Source organism: Brassica napus, chromosome C9, assembly GCF_020379485.1.
Source record: "Brassica napus cultivar Da-Ae chromosome C9, Da-Ae, whole genome shotgun sequence".
Classification (NCBI taxonomy): Eukaryota; Viridiplantae; Streptophyta; class Magnoliopsida; order Brassicales; family Brassicaceae; genus Brassica; species Brassica napus.
In genome coordinates, this window is record NC_063452.1 from 43,614,030 (window position 1) to 43,630,219 (window position 16,190).

General features: G+C 33.2%; 2 protein-coding genes across 2 annotated transcripts; one reads left to right on the top strand and one right to left on the bottom strand.

The window, feature by feature from the left end:
- The first annotated feature begins 2,372 nt into the window (after positions 1-2,372).
- On the top strand, positions 2,373-16,143 carry LOC111205367 (flavone 3'-O-methyltransferase 1-like). The gene is made up of 4 exons (XM_022701073.2): positions 2,373-2,841; positions 15,045-15,355; positions 15,464-15,528; positions 15,633-16,143. The coding sequence occupies exons 1-4, from the start codon at positions 2,432-2,434 to the stop codon at positions 15,933-15,935; spliced, it is 1,089 nt and encodes a 362-aa protein (XP_022556794.2). The 5' UTR covers positions 2,373-2,431; the 3' UTR covers positions 15,936-16,143.
- On the bottom strand, positions 10,869-14,158 carry LOC106388751. The gene has a single exon (XM_048768751.1). It carries the CDS (start codon positions 12,240-12,242, stop codon positions 11,190-11,192), a length of 1,053 nt encoding a protein of 350 aa, XP_048624708.1. The 5' UTR covers positions 12,243-14,158; the 3' UTR covers positions 10,869-11,189.
- Positions 16,144-16,190: the final 47 nt, after the last annotated feature.

Sequence of the window (16,190 nt, forward strand, 5' to 3'; positions counted from 1 at the left end):
TGATTTAGGGTTTTGGGTTTACGTTTAGAGTTGATGTTTTAGTGTTTAGATTTGAAGGTTTAGGGTTTTAGGGTTCAGGGTTCAAATTTCAGAAAAATATAAGGTTTAGAGTTTAAGGTTTACGTTTAGTGTTTAGAGTTGATATTTTAGGGTTTTGATTTGAAGGTTTAGGGTTTAGGGTTTAGAATTGATATATCGGAGTTTAGGGTTTAGAGTTGATATATCGGAGTTTAGGGTTTAGAGTTGATGTTTAATGGTTTAGGGTTTAGAGTTGATGATTTATGGTTTAAAGTTGATGTTTTATGTTTAGATTTATGGTTTAGGGTTTACGTTTAGGGTTTAAAGTTGATGTTTTAAATTTAGATTAGTTAACCATATGTTTTTTTTGTCAAAGGTAATCAAATTGTCATAAATGTCTTTTACCCTTCATTAAAGATGAAGATAAAAGTGGTTAATGTAAACATGAAAAGTGGTATTTTGAAAATGGTATTTTTGGCAATTCCCAAGTTTTTTATCACTATTATGACGTAAAGGTGTTAGGTAGGACGTTTGGACTCTATTTGATCGAGTAACGATTGCGTCATTGTCTTTGTACTTTGGTTGTCTCTGTCACCGAGAGAAATGGTTAAAGATATTTCTTTTACATATATAGTCTAATTATTTGTATGTGTTTTTGTTGCCATAAGAATCAAATTGTTGGTTTGCTTTTGAAAATTTATCTAATTTGACATTTTTATACTTGTAGAATTTATAACCACTATTATTCTTTGTGGTCAATGGCTGTTATTTTATGTTAATATGAGTGAAACCGCGAATTTATTTGTGTAAAAGATAACCACAATAAGTTTTAACAGCCTACGCTTAAATGTATACAGTTTGAAAGAGTAATAAACTTGGGAAATGAGGAACAACAAGCCTTAATAATTTTAACATTTAGACCCAAAAAACAAGCCTTAATACCAGAAGATAAACATTTTTTTTGAACGCAAATTAACATATATTAGAAGGATAGAGTTACACTGCGATAAATGGACGCTCATGGATAAACTAAACGAGAAATAGGTAAAGCATCGTGCAAGCTCATAGATATCTTGGAGGATACAAAAAAGTTCCATGATATGCATTCTATATTGGTGATGGCTTGGATCAACCAAAGATAAAAGAAAACATCTTTTGCTAGCGAAAAACGGTGGTAAAATAACGTTTTATGGTAAACTATATTTAGTGACAAAAAATATGGTAAACTATAGTAAAAATTCTATAAATTAATGATTATAAAATTATAATATTTAATTATTTAAGAGATAATTTTCAAAAATTTATATATTTTGAAGTATATATATTGATGTAAAAATAAGAAGATGAAATGATTTAAGTGTATATATATCGACTAAATTTTACAAATAAAAATTTTATGTTGTTTTTGTTGGATTATTTTGGATATATTTTAAAATGCAGATATGTACTGTTCCACTTAAAAAGTTTGGTCTAGCTCCATTTAGTATGAGGTTTTTGAGAAGCAATCAATTCACGAACAAATCAGTGAAACTTTAGGCTTTAAACAAACAAATATCATATATCATAAAAAAAAACGAACAAATATCATATTATGTGAGAAATTGAATATCTGATGACGAATATTTAGTTTTAGTAGAGCGTTGGGCCATTTTCCAAATAAAAAAGTGTTGCAAAAAAAAAACGTTTGGCTTAGAAGAAATTTGGTATGTCACAAAAAAATTTGTATGAGGAAAATATTTTGTGATCCTTTGTTTACGAGGAGGATTGTTATAATAAATATACAATCCAGATCTCGCATCGATACTAGACCATAAAGTGTGTATATATATATATATATATATATATATATATATATATATTCTCTCTAGTATCACTTAGTGTAATCTTCCTGATAAAACGATCCAAAAATAAAATTACGAGGATTTAGATCTAAAGCGGACAGATATCATAATAAACAAATGGTTTGATATCTAGTGGTGATAGATACCTAATTCTAGTAGATCGTTTGGCCTATGAAAGCATATAGTTTATCACAGCAAGTTAATGCTAAGTGGTCATTTGTTTGAGAGGAGAATTGATATGATATATAGACAATCCAAGTCTCGAATCAGATATTAGACGAAAAAAATCTAACATAAATATTTAGTCTAACTCTATATAATATGAGTTTGTTTGATAAGCAACTGGCCTAAAAATAAATCCGTACAAACTTAAAGTATAAAATCAATAATACGTTACAGATATAAAATATACGAGAGATTAGACATCTAGCGGTGGACTGGACATACGTTACAGCACGGCATGTTGCGAAACCTAAACCCATGCATATTTCCTATATAATAGACCACTTCTAACATATCACACATCGAAACCCAAAAACAAAGCATTCTAAAATCTCAGAAATTTCACGAAAATGGGCTCAACGGCACAGACACAGTCAACTCCAGTGCAAGTCACCGACGACGAAACTGCTCTCTTTGCCATACAGTTAGCCAGTGCCTCTGTTCTCCCTATGGCTTTAAAATCAGCTATAGAGCTCGATCTTCTAGAGATCATGGCCAGGAACTGTTCTCCCATGTCTGCATCTGAGATCTCTTCTCATCTTCCGACCAAAAACCCCGAAGCTCCGGTCATGCTTGACCGTATCCTCCGTCTTCTTACGGCTTACTCCGTCCTCACTTGCTCCGTCCGTACACTTCCCGACGGCGCCGACCGGCTTTACGGGCTTGGTCCAGTTTGCAAATATTTCACCAAGAACGAAGATGGTGTCTCGATAGCTGCTCTTTGTCTCCTGAATCATGACAAGGTCTTCATGGGAAGCTGGTAAGTATTTACGAAGCCACACCGAAAATTATCATATCAGTTCTGTTGATATATCTTATTATGCTAAACATATAATACGACATAATATATATAATTTTTATAAGTTATGCTTCTTGGTTGATGTACTTAATAATAATATACATAAGTGAGATCCACACAGTGCAAAGACCTTAATTTGTCACTGCACCAAAATTATACCGGTCATATCATTTGTTACAACGATTAAACAGACTGGAGAACAAAATAATTTTACAATAAATTATAGGAAAAATAATATATAAATACAAATAGATAAAAAGGCATAAATTCAAAGTACGGGGTACTATGTTGGATTGGTCATCAATAAGATGGCCGTACAATCACTTGCTTTTAGAGCGTCCATTTATCGATCTAATATTACGTGTGGCCACAATCAAGATCAGCTTACGTTGTATAAAGAAAACACAATGGTTATTCCCTCCGTTGTAAATGATTTATCTAACTCTGTTCAAAGAGTTACAAATCCGAAATTAATACTATTTAAGTTTAAGAATTATATTGAGAAAACTAATGCTGCTTTTTTTACCGGGGGAAAACTAATAACCGATTATTTAGTTTAATACTAATTTACCAGGTTGATATCCACGCTTTGCGTATATTGAGACGAGTGTAAAAATTATATATGTCAGGTAGGTTGTTCAATACAGATTTCGATCTGGTTTCAGTTCACGTTGTATAAAGAAACACACAATGGTTATTCCCTCCGTTGTAAATGATTTATCTAACTCTGTTCAAAGAGTTACAAATCCGAAATTAATACTATTTAAGTTTAAGAATTATATTGAGAAAACTAATGCTGCTTTTTTTACCGGGGGAAAACTAATAACAGATTAATTAGTTTAATACTAATTTACCAGGTTGATATCCACGCTTTGAACCAGTGGCCTTGGGCTAGTGGTACTTGAGGAGAAAACCCCCAATACGGTACCCGCAGTTCGAGTCCCGCTGGCCACCCGGGCTAGGGTTAAATCCCAAGAATACATGGAGTGCCGTGGGCCTCGCGGGAATAGTCGGTTGACCACGGTCGCCGGAAACCCGCGGTTACCCAAAAAAAAAAAAAAAATATCCACGCTTTGCGTATATATTGAGACGAGTGTAAAAATTATATATGTCAGGTAGGTTGTTCAATACAAATTTCGATCTGGTTTCAGTTCAGTTTTGTGGTATTTCGGTTTATAAGAATTAGATATCATATTAAAACCATATATATTTTGGTTTGGTTCGGGCTATATACAGTCAGTCTTTTTTATACCAAAAACTTAAACTATATTTATCTTTTATAATATTTTTTCAATTTAATTTTGTATGATTAAAATTTGAATTTATTAAACAGTACTCTAATTTTTAAATATAATGTTTTCTATTTTATTTAAATATTCAAAATAACTAACAAATAAATTATAATATTATAATTTCATGAGATGAAAACAAAAAAGATTAATAATATAAATAACTAAAATTTAGCAAAAATGTATGTCAATGAAAGTCTTTAGTCAAAAAAAAAATTATTCAAATTAACGTTTTAAATATTAAAATCATACCAATAAAATGAACTATGTATAACTATATTACTATATTTTAATCTTTTTATTTGGTTAGATTAATTTATATACTGAATCATATTCATTTTTCCATGGTTTTTAAAAATAACATATGTTCGATTTATACAGCATTATCAAATCCAAATCACTTTTTCTATTTCGGTTCGGTTTTATCGGATTGACCACCCTTAGTTCAAAGACTAGATCATACATAGTTTGCGAAAGTGTTTGTTGTACTAACTTGTACTTAATATAATTAATTTTTTTTTATTTTATAATTAAACCTAAAATAATTTTTAAAAATAGATCCCATATTTCAAAGTAATAACCGAGCATAATATATAATTTTTGATATAATTTCTTCAAAGAATAATTTTTTTTGGAATATATACTTTCATATTTTCCATAAATATATTGATTTTACCTATTTGTTAGGATATATTTATGACGATATATCTTTTGAATCATATATACTTTGAAACAAAAGATAGCAAGAAAGATATTTTTATTTAATATAAATGAGTTGTATATTGCCAAATACAGATTTGAAGTCAACTTGTATATAACGTGTATCCCATATATATTAATCCTGGAACATTATGACATATTTTCGTAGCCACGTGTCTTCACGAGAACGATTCTTAGAATTGTTAAAAAAATAAGTTGGTCCATATAAACATATACTATGTTTTTTTATTAAACTAACTATCAAATTAATTAGTAGTGTACAAGAGAATATTTTTTTCTTTAAATAAAAGCTACGGAATTACCTAATATGGTTAACATATATATGAAAATTAATGATTATGAATAATACATATTTGATAACAATTTTTCTAACCTCTCTTTTTTGTTTAATTTTATACTATTAAAAGAAATTAAACAATCACATTAAGCATATAATAAAAAAATTTAGTTTTTTTCTTATATTTTATATTTTGAATTTTTAAAAACGACTATAAATTACTAAAAATGGTAAAAGTCCCACATTGAAAATTTTGTGATCAACGGTTTAACTTTTTTTTTTGTTCAAGCAAGATACAAATGATGATCATATATCGTAGGGGTGGGCGTTAGGATACACGTTCGGGTTCGTATCGGGTATTTCAGTATAAAAGTATAAAACCCGTTTAGATATTTCTACACTTCGAGTCGGGTTCGGGTATTTTATGTTCGGATTTGGATATTTTGGGCCGGGTTTGGATATTTAAATTTTGAAGCACAAATAAATAAATGATTCATTTTTAAGTTTTTTTGTATTTAAAATATATTTTAACTGGTTTTCTAATTTTTAAAAAATTAAACTATTAATAGGTTTGGAGATAAAACTTTAAAAATAAAAAGACACTAATTTAGTTGTTGTTTTGAAATTTTAGATGCAACTTTTGTTAATGCAAGAACCAAGAGCTTGATATATATTTTAAGCGAGTAGCAAATAATTTTGTCCATAATTATTTATATATTATCTAATTTTTAGCAATAAGCATCATTAATATAAATATTTTGAATACGATGAGAAAAGCAAACTAGAAATATAGGGTTAAGTATACTTATGTTTGATTATCTTCGGATATCCATTCGGGTTCGAATATTACCCGTTTGGATTGAAATATTACCCGAACTGGTGAAATAAGTAATTTGTTTTGTTGTTCTAGAATTAGATAATATTTAGACCGAGCTGGTGAATATATACTAGACAGACATTTATATTTCAAGTCTGCACTTATATATTCTATAACAGCTTGATATATTAGATTTGAATACTAATCTGTTAATATAGTTTGCCGGTAATTTTTTCAAAATTTTGATTCTTAGATATGTATCTGGAGTGACACTAATTTTTACAGATGTCCATTTTTTTTTTAAATTGACACTAATTTAATTCACCGAATTCATAGAAGAAGTTAAAAAATGAAACTTAACTCATATCAATAAAACAAAGACGAGAATGAAAGCACAATTTTATAAAGGTAGAATTTGAACTCACTTATGGAGAGTCAATAGTAAACAAATCGAGAGCAGAAAACCTAATTCCCTTTCGTCATTATACAATCGGTGTTGCATATTTGGTTTTGGTGATTTGTGTCAGCCGCAAACCTTAATTTTTTTTTGTGCATACGAAGTCTTAAAAATAATTAAAATGAAATATAATATGTTAACTCTTGAACAACGATGATATATTTAAGAGACCAACATGTATATTCGTCATTTTATAATAGATAAAGATTATAGTGTTACAAAATGTTAAAACTATTTAATAAACAAATATTATTATAAAAAAAACTCACTCCGCGCTTGTGCGCGGATTATCATCTAGTTGATTTAGTATTTGGTGTACATTTTCTCTCTAAGCTAATAAAAAAATTAATTGACTTCTAATCAGTCGACGGATCATTGTTTTGATCTGGTCCGGTATAAAATATAGTTGAATACTCCAACTAAAATGGATTAACCAACTACATGTACGTTTTGGCGTTGCACCATCATCCTACATAGATGTTTTGGACATGCCCCAACATACAATTCAAAACCAACGAAATATTATTCTGTAAATGACAGTACAGAATAATAAAACAGTTGAAACAAATATGTTTTGAGCATAACAACGTATAACTATCTTAACAAAACAATTCAGACAATTATTATTATGTTTAATTTGTATAAGGGATATGGCAGTGGGTCATATAAGTTGTGTAAGAATAAGTTGTGTAAGAATACTTTTTAATGTTGTCAAAAAAAATTGTTCGTCTAAGGTTATATTTATATGTGTAGTTAATTAACTGATAGGCATAAAGATAGTTGTGAATTTATTATATGTCTGATTAATAATTTTTTCTAGAGAATAAAAAGTTGGTCTAAGTTTGTCCAAATTAGTTGTAAGACTGCCACATAATCAAATTAGTGATTTAAAAAAAAATGTTGACAACTCAGTAAAATTAAAATGTAATTAATGCAAAATAGAAGGTTATGTTGTAAATAGAGAATTTAGAGACTGAATTCTTCTGTGTTCTTATTAATGATCAAGTGAGTTCATTTATGTAAAGATTACAAGATAAAGATAAAAGGAAAATGTACATATCCTTATCCAAGAGGAAATATGAAAACTACTAAAACATAGGAAAAAAGAAACTATCTATATCCTAAGTCGGCTAAGGCTTTGGCCGACTCTCTCTCCTCCTTACGGCCACGGTTGGGCTTGATGTGGCCGACGGGCTTTCTCTTCTTGTCTTGGTTAATGGCAATCCACTCCATGATTTATAACACTCCCCCTTAGATGCCATAACCATACAGGTTCTGTAGTACATTTCATGTTGCCTCATTAAAACCTTATCAGAAAAACCCAGTGGGACAAAACCATGATGAAGAAAAAAAAGTACAACACGCACTACTCCCCCTGATGTGAACCTCAGTGTAAGTTCTACATTCTACGCATCTTGGTGCGTGATATTTCCTGTATGTATAGGATGGGAGTAATCGGCCAGTTTCATTACTGAACCGTAATTAGACCACTTCGACTTCTTAGGTCGTTTCTTATGTCCTTTGTCATCGAGTGTTCCGGTAAAGCATATGTGCTAAGCAATGTGAATTACATTGTCCTCGGAGATCACTATTGGGTCTTTGCAAATCGTGTTTGCATATGTCCATAGTCTAGACGTGATTGTCTATTGTTAACTCTTTACTTTGATCGGACAAAATAAGTACTTATGGACAATGTACTAGACATGGTTATCATGAACCTATGTCTCGATCTGGCCGATCCATGTCTGGGTCATAGACCTCGTCTATACATGTCCACTACTTGTCTCATGAGTGTTCAAGATCAATGATCATTGCTGTGAGTTTATAATCTCTTATTATGGCTCTGCGGCCGAACACTCTCATGGATGTGGACATCGATTTCTTTGCCTTAGGCAGTACCATATCTATCTCGGACATTGTAGTCCTTTATCCATCTCTTGATGGTGTCTCATGACCTCTGTTGCTGTGGATTATATCACACACTGAAATATATATTATTAGGTCATAGATCTCGGCTCTCACAAGCTTATGGACTACAATACATTTGTATCCGGTTGATCTTTTGTCTCTACTAGCCCGTGATCAAGAAGAAGGGCCAGACGCCTTTTAGTCTTAAAAGCCGGACGCGTCTAGTAGAAGAGCCATACATTATTTGCTGAAGAGCCAGACGCCCTTAGAAGGACAGAGTCGGACATCTTTAGTTTGAAGGGCCGGGGCCGGACGCTTTTGGTCGGACACCCACATAGATTTATTCTATGCCTACTAACCTCTTTTAGGTTTAGTATAATCACAAAGAATTTCAAATATATGGACTGTATTGGATTGTCTTTTATACAACTCCAAGTTCAATGATCATGTGTGATCAATTTCTATATGCAGCTGCTTTATGTTTCAGTCCATGAATCAGCTTAGGAACGAAGCTGTTCTTTCATCTTATCCAGTGATCCATATGCTGCTTACTACATCATTGTATCTAATTTCTTTCTTATGACCAGACCATTTTCAATTTCGAAAATCTGTAGCAGCATCTACCACATAGGAGTTTATCTCCTTATAATCTGTTCCTTTGATCTCTGTGAGTACCTTGTGTAACAAGCTATAATCTAATGTTGTTTAGTAGGAAAACATGAATACCTTTTCATCATGTACATCTCTCACGGTTTCTTTTCTTCTCACAAGATCCATCTATTTCACTGGTTTATCAGATGGCGTTTCTGTATATGTATATGGCCAATATGCCCATCTCTCTTTTAGATACTTTGAACCTCCACGTTTTATCTTTACTAATCTCTATGATCTTTTATGATTGTATGAGTACTCTTTCGTGGGTTCATGATCCTCGTTCATCTCTTTATGTTCAAGTGCTATATCTTCATGTATCTTTATACAAATGTGTGTGTGTGTCGACACTTTCATGTGGTTCCATTATGTTCCAGACATGATGTGATCACTTTGAGATTTCATTATCCAGGACCTTTGTTACCTAGTAGCTTGGCGTCCCAAGACTACATGGTTTGGTACCTTAGATGTGTAGCTGCGCAGCCTTTTCTCAATGTCTGTTTGGTTTCTAGTATGATCTCGGATCTATCATTCCATGCACCATTCCTTTCTATCCGAGATCCCTTTATCTTTATGGAACACTTGGTCTATCTTGTATAGACTCTATAGCAACTTGATTTTGTCTTTTCTAGGACATTCATTTGGTGCTAAGCTGGTTAGTCATTTCTCGGGTCAGTGTCTGGCATTTCGATTAGCTTTTCAATTAGCTAGCTTTATATAATCTTTCTTTGGACGTCTTAAATCATAATGTATAGTCCGAGGATCTTTGCCAAGACAATGATGGTTAAAAACCATTCTTTTCATTCTTTATCCAGCTTATAATCTTTCTCCTTTAATATTCGGATTCATTTGTTTTATGCAATCCGTACATGGCCACTATTTTAATCACCCATGTATAGTCCGAGGATCTTTGCCAAGACAATGATGGTTAAAAACCATTCTTATCATTCTTTATCCAGCTTATAATCTTTCTCCTTTAATATTCGGATTCATTTGTTTTATGCAATCCGTACCTGGCCACTATTTTAATCACCCATATTTTGGCTCACGGTCTCTTTGAATTCGTGGAGAAGATCTTATTCATATATATTCTCAATCCTCTTCTGAGGTTCCATCTTAGACGGCACATATATGTATGTGGTGGTTTATTCAAAATCTCTTAAGATGGTGTATGTCTGGTTTTATGACCCGTATATAATCTGAGATGGGAATATCTATGCTCACTTATATGGCCTGATGCATATTATCATTCTATACATGTAAATTCATAATGTCCCCAAGCTTATAGACTTTAGAATCTTAGTCTTATAGATAATGGCTTACATGACCGAACCTTTTATAGGTAATGGCCTTTTGGGCCGGTTATGTCCCTTGCGGCCGACCTGTTCATAACATGGTCTCTTTGGCCAAGTAATGGCCTTATGGTTTGGCCGTTTTAAAACATGGCCTCTACGGCCGAGGAATGGCCTTTTATGGCCGAGCCATTTATAACATGTTCTTTAGACCATAGTGGTACACGAACTTGTAGTATTGATCATGGGTTTATCCTCTCTCCCCCTCATGACCATACTATAAGGTCGTGGTGCTTGGGACAATTAAGCCTAATGAGTTTCCCTTTGTGTACATGTTTCACAACGTGAGATCTTTTACGGGATAACTCTGTGTCTTTCCAATCTTTGCATCAAGTTTAGAATTTAGGATGGCTAATCCTATCATGCCATATAGTGTAAAATTTCGTGGTGTTATCTCAATATGGTTACCACATCTCTTGCCTCTTTATCATACTGATCTGTAGCATAGTTTTGATCAGTAGAGATCATAGGTATAGTCTCGACCACTTTCTTTCAAGGTCTTAGGCGTTTATTTTTCTTTCTTTGAATCCGAAGGAACTTGTTTCCTTCTGTTTGCCCATTGTTTCTATTTAGAAACCGTATTATCATAACTCAATGGGTCACATTTTATTGGGTGTGTATAATGCCTTTAGCCATAGTTTCTTTACCAGGCTTACTATACTTCTTTCACGATTTCTTACTTGGGTATTATGCCCTTTAGGCAACTCTTTAAAATTATTTATATGTTCAAGTAAGATCAGGCAAGATAATGAATTCAAAATCAATTCTTAATATATATTTATAAAATCGTGAAACAACAAAGCAAATCATAAAGCAATAAGACAAGTCGTATCGAAATTTAGTCCTTGAGACAATCAGAAGTCTCAAAGTCCATCTGGTCATCTTTAGCAATGTCGGAATCATTATCGGCCTCATATCCGGAATCGTGAACCATGTGAGCCTCCGGGTTCTTGTTCTTTAGACTTTCTTGGTAGAGCTCACATAAGTGCTTAGGGGTTCTACAGTTCTTGGCCCAATGGTTTTCCATTCCAAATCTGTGACAAACGGATTTGGTCGAGTAAGACGGTTTGGATATGCCGTCTCGACCACGGCCATAACTACCTCGGCCACGGCCATAATTGGAACCACGACCACGGTTATTATGGTTTCCTTTCCGGCCGGTCGAGTAGTTGTCTCGGCTGTTCGAGTAATTGTCACTGCCACGCCCCTTGTAACCACCACGGCCATTGCCGTGTGATTTCTTATTGTTTTGGACGTAATTGCACTCGTTGGGTTCTTTCTTTTCATTCTCATTAGCTTCCGGTAATGGCGCTGTTCCAACAGGTCTAGCTTCACTGTTCTTCATCAGGAGCTCATTGTTTGCCTCGGCCAGAAGCAGGCACGAGATCAGATCAGTATATGTGGCGAAGCCTTTCATTCTGTACTGCTGTTGCAGTATCACATTCGATGAATGGAATGTAGAGTAAGTCTTCTCAAGTAACTCTTCTTTGGTTACTACTTCACCACAAAGTCTCAGCATCGAGACCGTCTTAAATAAGACTGAATTGTACTCATCCACCGACTTATAATCCAAGAATCTAAGATTCTTCCAGTCGTTTCTAGCCTTTGGAAGTAACACCGTTTTCTGCTGATCATATCTATGATGTAAAACATTCCAAAGTTCTAGTGGATTTTCCATCGTGATGTACTGATGTTTTAGACCTTCAATGAGGTGATGGCGTATAATACTTATAGCCATGTACCGATTCTTATCGGTCTCATTGTTGCCCTTGATGATAGTATCACCAAGTCCCTTTGACCTTAGACTGATCTTTGTATCTAGCGCCCACTGCAAGTAGTTATCTCCGGAGAGATTAAGGGCTGCATAGTCTTTGTTTGAGATTTTCGACATCTGAATCACATCATCATTCAAAATTAAGTCTCACAATGTGATCATGTGGCCGCAAGATAATCGACAAGCTCGGCCACAAACATGTCTTACGCATTTATGAAAATCAAGCAATCTAATCGACCATGGTGCGAAACAATCATCAAGCCACACGGCCATGTAGTTCTACTTAATGCAAACGGTTTCAAGATTTTATAAACTAGATGCTGGTCGATTCCTTTTAAACAGTATGAATGCAATCCATATTCAGATTCATATGTATGCAAATAATCTTAATCAATTCTAGGGTTTCGGTTTAAACATTAGTAGGATTCGATTTTAAGATTAAGGTTTCAAAGCCTTTAGGAATATAAATCAAGATTAAGTGTTTTTAAACATTTAAACATTCAAGCAATGCCTTACGGCCAAGATGAGCCACACGGCTATTTTAGTTCAATTCATCATCCCTGGAATTAGATCTAAGTTCAATTGCAATCAATCAGTAGTGATCAAGTTCGAGTATGAAGGCAATAAGGCCACACGGCCACGAGATGATATAATCAAGGGCTTATCAAGTTTTTTAGTTTAAACAAGTCAAGCAATTCAGATTCGAGTTTAAACAATCCTAGCAATCTTTCTAGGTGATCAAGTAAAACAATCAAGTTTCAAATCAAACAATTAAAACCGATTTTCCAATTTAGGGTTTTAGGGTTTTCGAAACTTTGATCTTTGATCAAGGGAATTTGATTTGAGATTTAAAATCATTAAGACTTTGATTTTAATTGATCAATGGATCAATCTCGAATTATGGTTTAGGAGATCAGACTTATTCGAGCTCCGATTTACTCTTTAGGATTTGATCTATTTTTCATATGGCTTTCATCTTTAGAGTTCTGATTTTAGGGTTTCAATCTTTACAAAACAACCAGGTTCGATTCATGTTCTTAGAATTTAGGATTACCCTTGTTTTGCAGATTGTAGAAACCGGACCTCCAAAGATCAGAGACGAGCTAAGACGAACGGGCGTGAGACGGCTCCTATCGGGTCGCGTTGCCGAGGGCTATCGCGAGCTTGTATCTTCTCGCAGACGGTTGTGTTTGGTCGGGGATTTGGTCTGAGCTGGACGCAAGCTGTGCTGAGGCTGAGGACGTTGATCACGGACAGGGAACGTCTGGAGCTGAGCTTGATCGGAGTTGAGCTTGATCGGAGTTTGCAAGCCGGAACGCAAGCAAGAACAATTTAGGATTTTTCGGGATTAGGGTTCCAAAAGACCAAGACGGCGCCGCGTATTGTTTCTGCGAGTGAGGGCGCGTCTGAGATCGGATCGACGAACGGTTTGCGCTGATGGATTTGTCTCGTCCAGAGCTTCAAATTGATATGTGGCTTGTTGTCTGGTTCCTCAGGGTTAGAGAGATAGATCGATTTTAAGTTGCGCCTGATTTAGGGTTTATGTGTGATGAATTTTAGGTTAGGTTTTGTCTCAGGGTTTTGGAGTCTACCGTGCTGATAACGTGTTGTAAATAGAGAGTTTAGAGACTGAATTCTTCTGTGTTCTTATTAATGATCAAGGGGGTTCGTTTACATAAGGATTACAAGATAAAGATAAAAGGAAAGTGTACATATCCTTATCCAAAGAGGAAATAGGAAAACTACTAAAACATAGGAAAATGAAACTATTTATATCCTAAGTCAGCTAAGGCTGTGGCCGACTCTCTCTCCTCCTTGCGGCCACGGTTGGGCTTGATGTGGCCGACGGGCTTTCTCCTCTTGTGTTGGTTAATGGCAATCCACTCCATAATTTATAACAGGTTACATCTTTTTAAATGATCCTCAAATCATATACAGTAGAACCACTATAATTAATAATGTTGGGACTTTTGAAATTTTATTAATTTATAGAGATATTAATTTACAAAAGTTTCATTATTTAAATTTCGTATTTTAAGATATATTTATTCTAAGATAACAAAAATATTTGATTTTAGTGCATAGATATTAATCGTTATTTTCTGAAATTTGACATTTTTATTAATTTTATTATATTATTTGGTGTATATAATAATATTGGGACTTTGAAATTTTATTAATTTATAGAGATATTAATTTATTAAAAAATTTCATTATTTAGATTTCTTATTTTAAGATATATTTATTCTAAGATAAGAAAAATATTTGATTTTAGTGTATAGACATTAATCGTAATTTTCTGAAATTGACATTTATATTAATTATATTATATTATTTGGTGTATATATAATATATATTTCATAGAACTTAAATGTGGTTTTAAATATAATATTACTAAATCTCATCAAAAATATTAAGTGTTAAGAAAATATAAAGATAATTCCATTGTGATTATAAAAAAACATTATAATAATATGTACTTATTTATATATAATATGCATACATATAAATTATTATTTTATGATTTTAATGGGATCATATATTTGAATAAAATTTTCTAAAAAAAATTATTATTTTATTATTTTATCGATTTGTGTCAAATTTTGAATAGACTCAAGTTGAGACCGAGAAAATTTATTAATTTATAGAGATTATTAATTTATCGAGTATTAATTTATAGAGATTCTACTGTATATAGGGGATTAGAAAACACTATGTCTCAACAAAATAATATATATTTGATAGTTTTCAATAAGTTATAATATAAATACAAATTGTGTCATACAATTTCAGAACAGATTTATAATTAGTGATAAAGACTTAATTGATCTTTTAAGAAAAATGCTGATGGGTTAGTTAAGCTAAAGGAGAGATTGTTTGTTTGTTTTGTTAAACTCATGCCAAAGAGTTTTGTTGCAGGTACTATTTGAAGGATGCAATTCTTGATGGTGGGATTCCATTCAATAAAGCTTATGGCATGAGCGCGTTTGAGTACCATGGGACTGACCTTAGATTCAACAAGGTTTTCAACAATGGAATGTCTAACCATTCCACCATCACCATGAAGAAGATTCTTGAGACCTATAATGGTTTTGAGGGTTTGGTCACCTTGGTTGATGTCGGGGGTGGCATTGGTGCTACTCTCAAAATGATTGTCTCTAAGTACCCTAATCTTAAAGGCATCAACTTTGATCTCCCTCATGTCATCGAAGATGCTCCTTCTCATCCCGGTAATATTAACTTCTTTTTTTTAATATTAACATATTCTCGGCATGTTGCAAAATCCTGGTTTTTGTGTTTAAATTTGATGAAGATTGGATTCTAAACAAATTTTGTAGGTGTTGAGCATGTTGGAGGAGATATGTTTGTAAGTGTTCCCAAAGGAGATGCTATTTTCATGAAGGTTCGGATCCGAAATAATACTAACTACATATACTGAAAACTCTTGGCATTATATGAAATGATGATCAAATAACTCTCTTTGGATTCTTCTCATTGTTGTAACAGTGGATATGCCATGACTGGAGTGACGAACACTGTTTAAAATTCTTAAAGAATTGTTACGAGGCGCTTCCAGAGAATGGAAAAGTGATCTTGGCAGAGTGTATACTTCCAGAGACACTAGACTCGAGCCTGTCGACCAAACAAGTAGTCAATGTCGATTGCATTATGTTGGCTCTCAATCCTGGAGGCAAAGAACGGACCGAGAAAGAGTATGAGGCATTAGCCAAAGGATCAGGCTTCGAAGGCATCAAAGTTGTTTGCAACGTTTTTGGTGTTTACGTTATTGAGCTGCTCAAGAAGATCTGAGAAAAAGCTTTCTTAGTGGTGCTTTATAAATAAACATGCATGCTCTCTCTTTTACGTCTACTTCACCAGCTTAATTGTTGTACTCATGTGATCTTTTTCGATTTAAAGTCTTAAACTATGATGCTTAATCATGGTTGCCGTGCGAGCTGTTTATCAATAAATTGTACTTGTGTTTTTATTTATAAGAATAATATAAAACAATCCTCTATATATGTGATTTGAGACTGATGTGGCAAAAAGCCTAAGGTATATTGA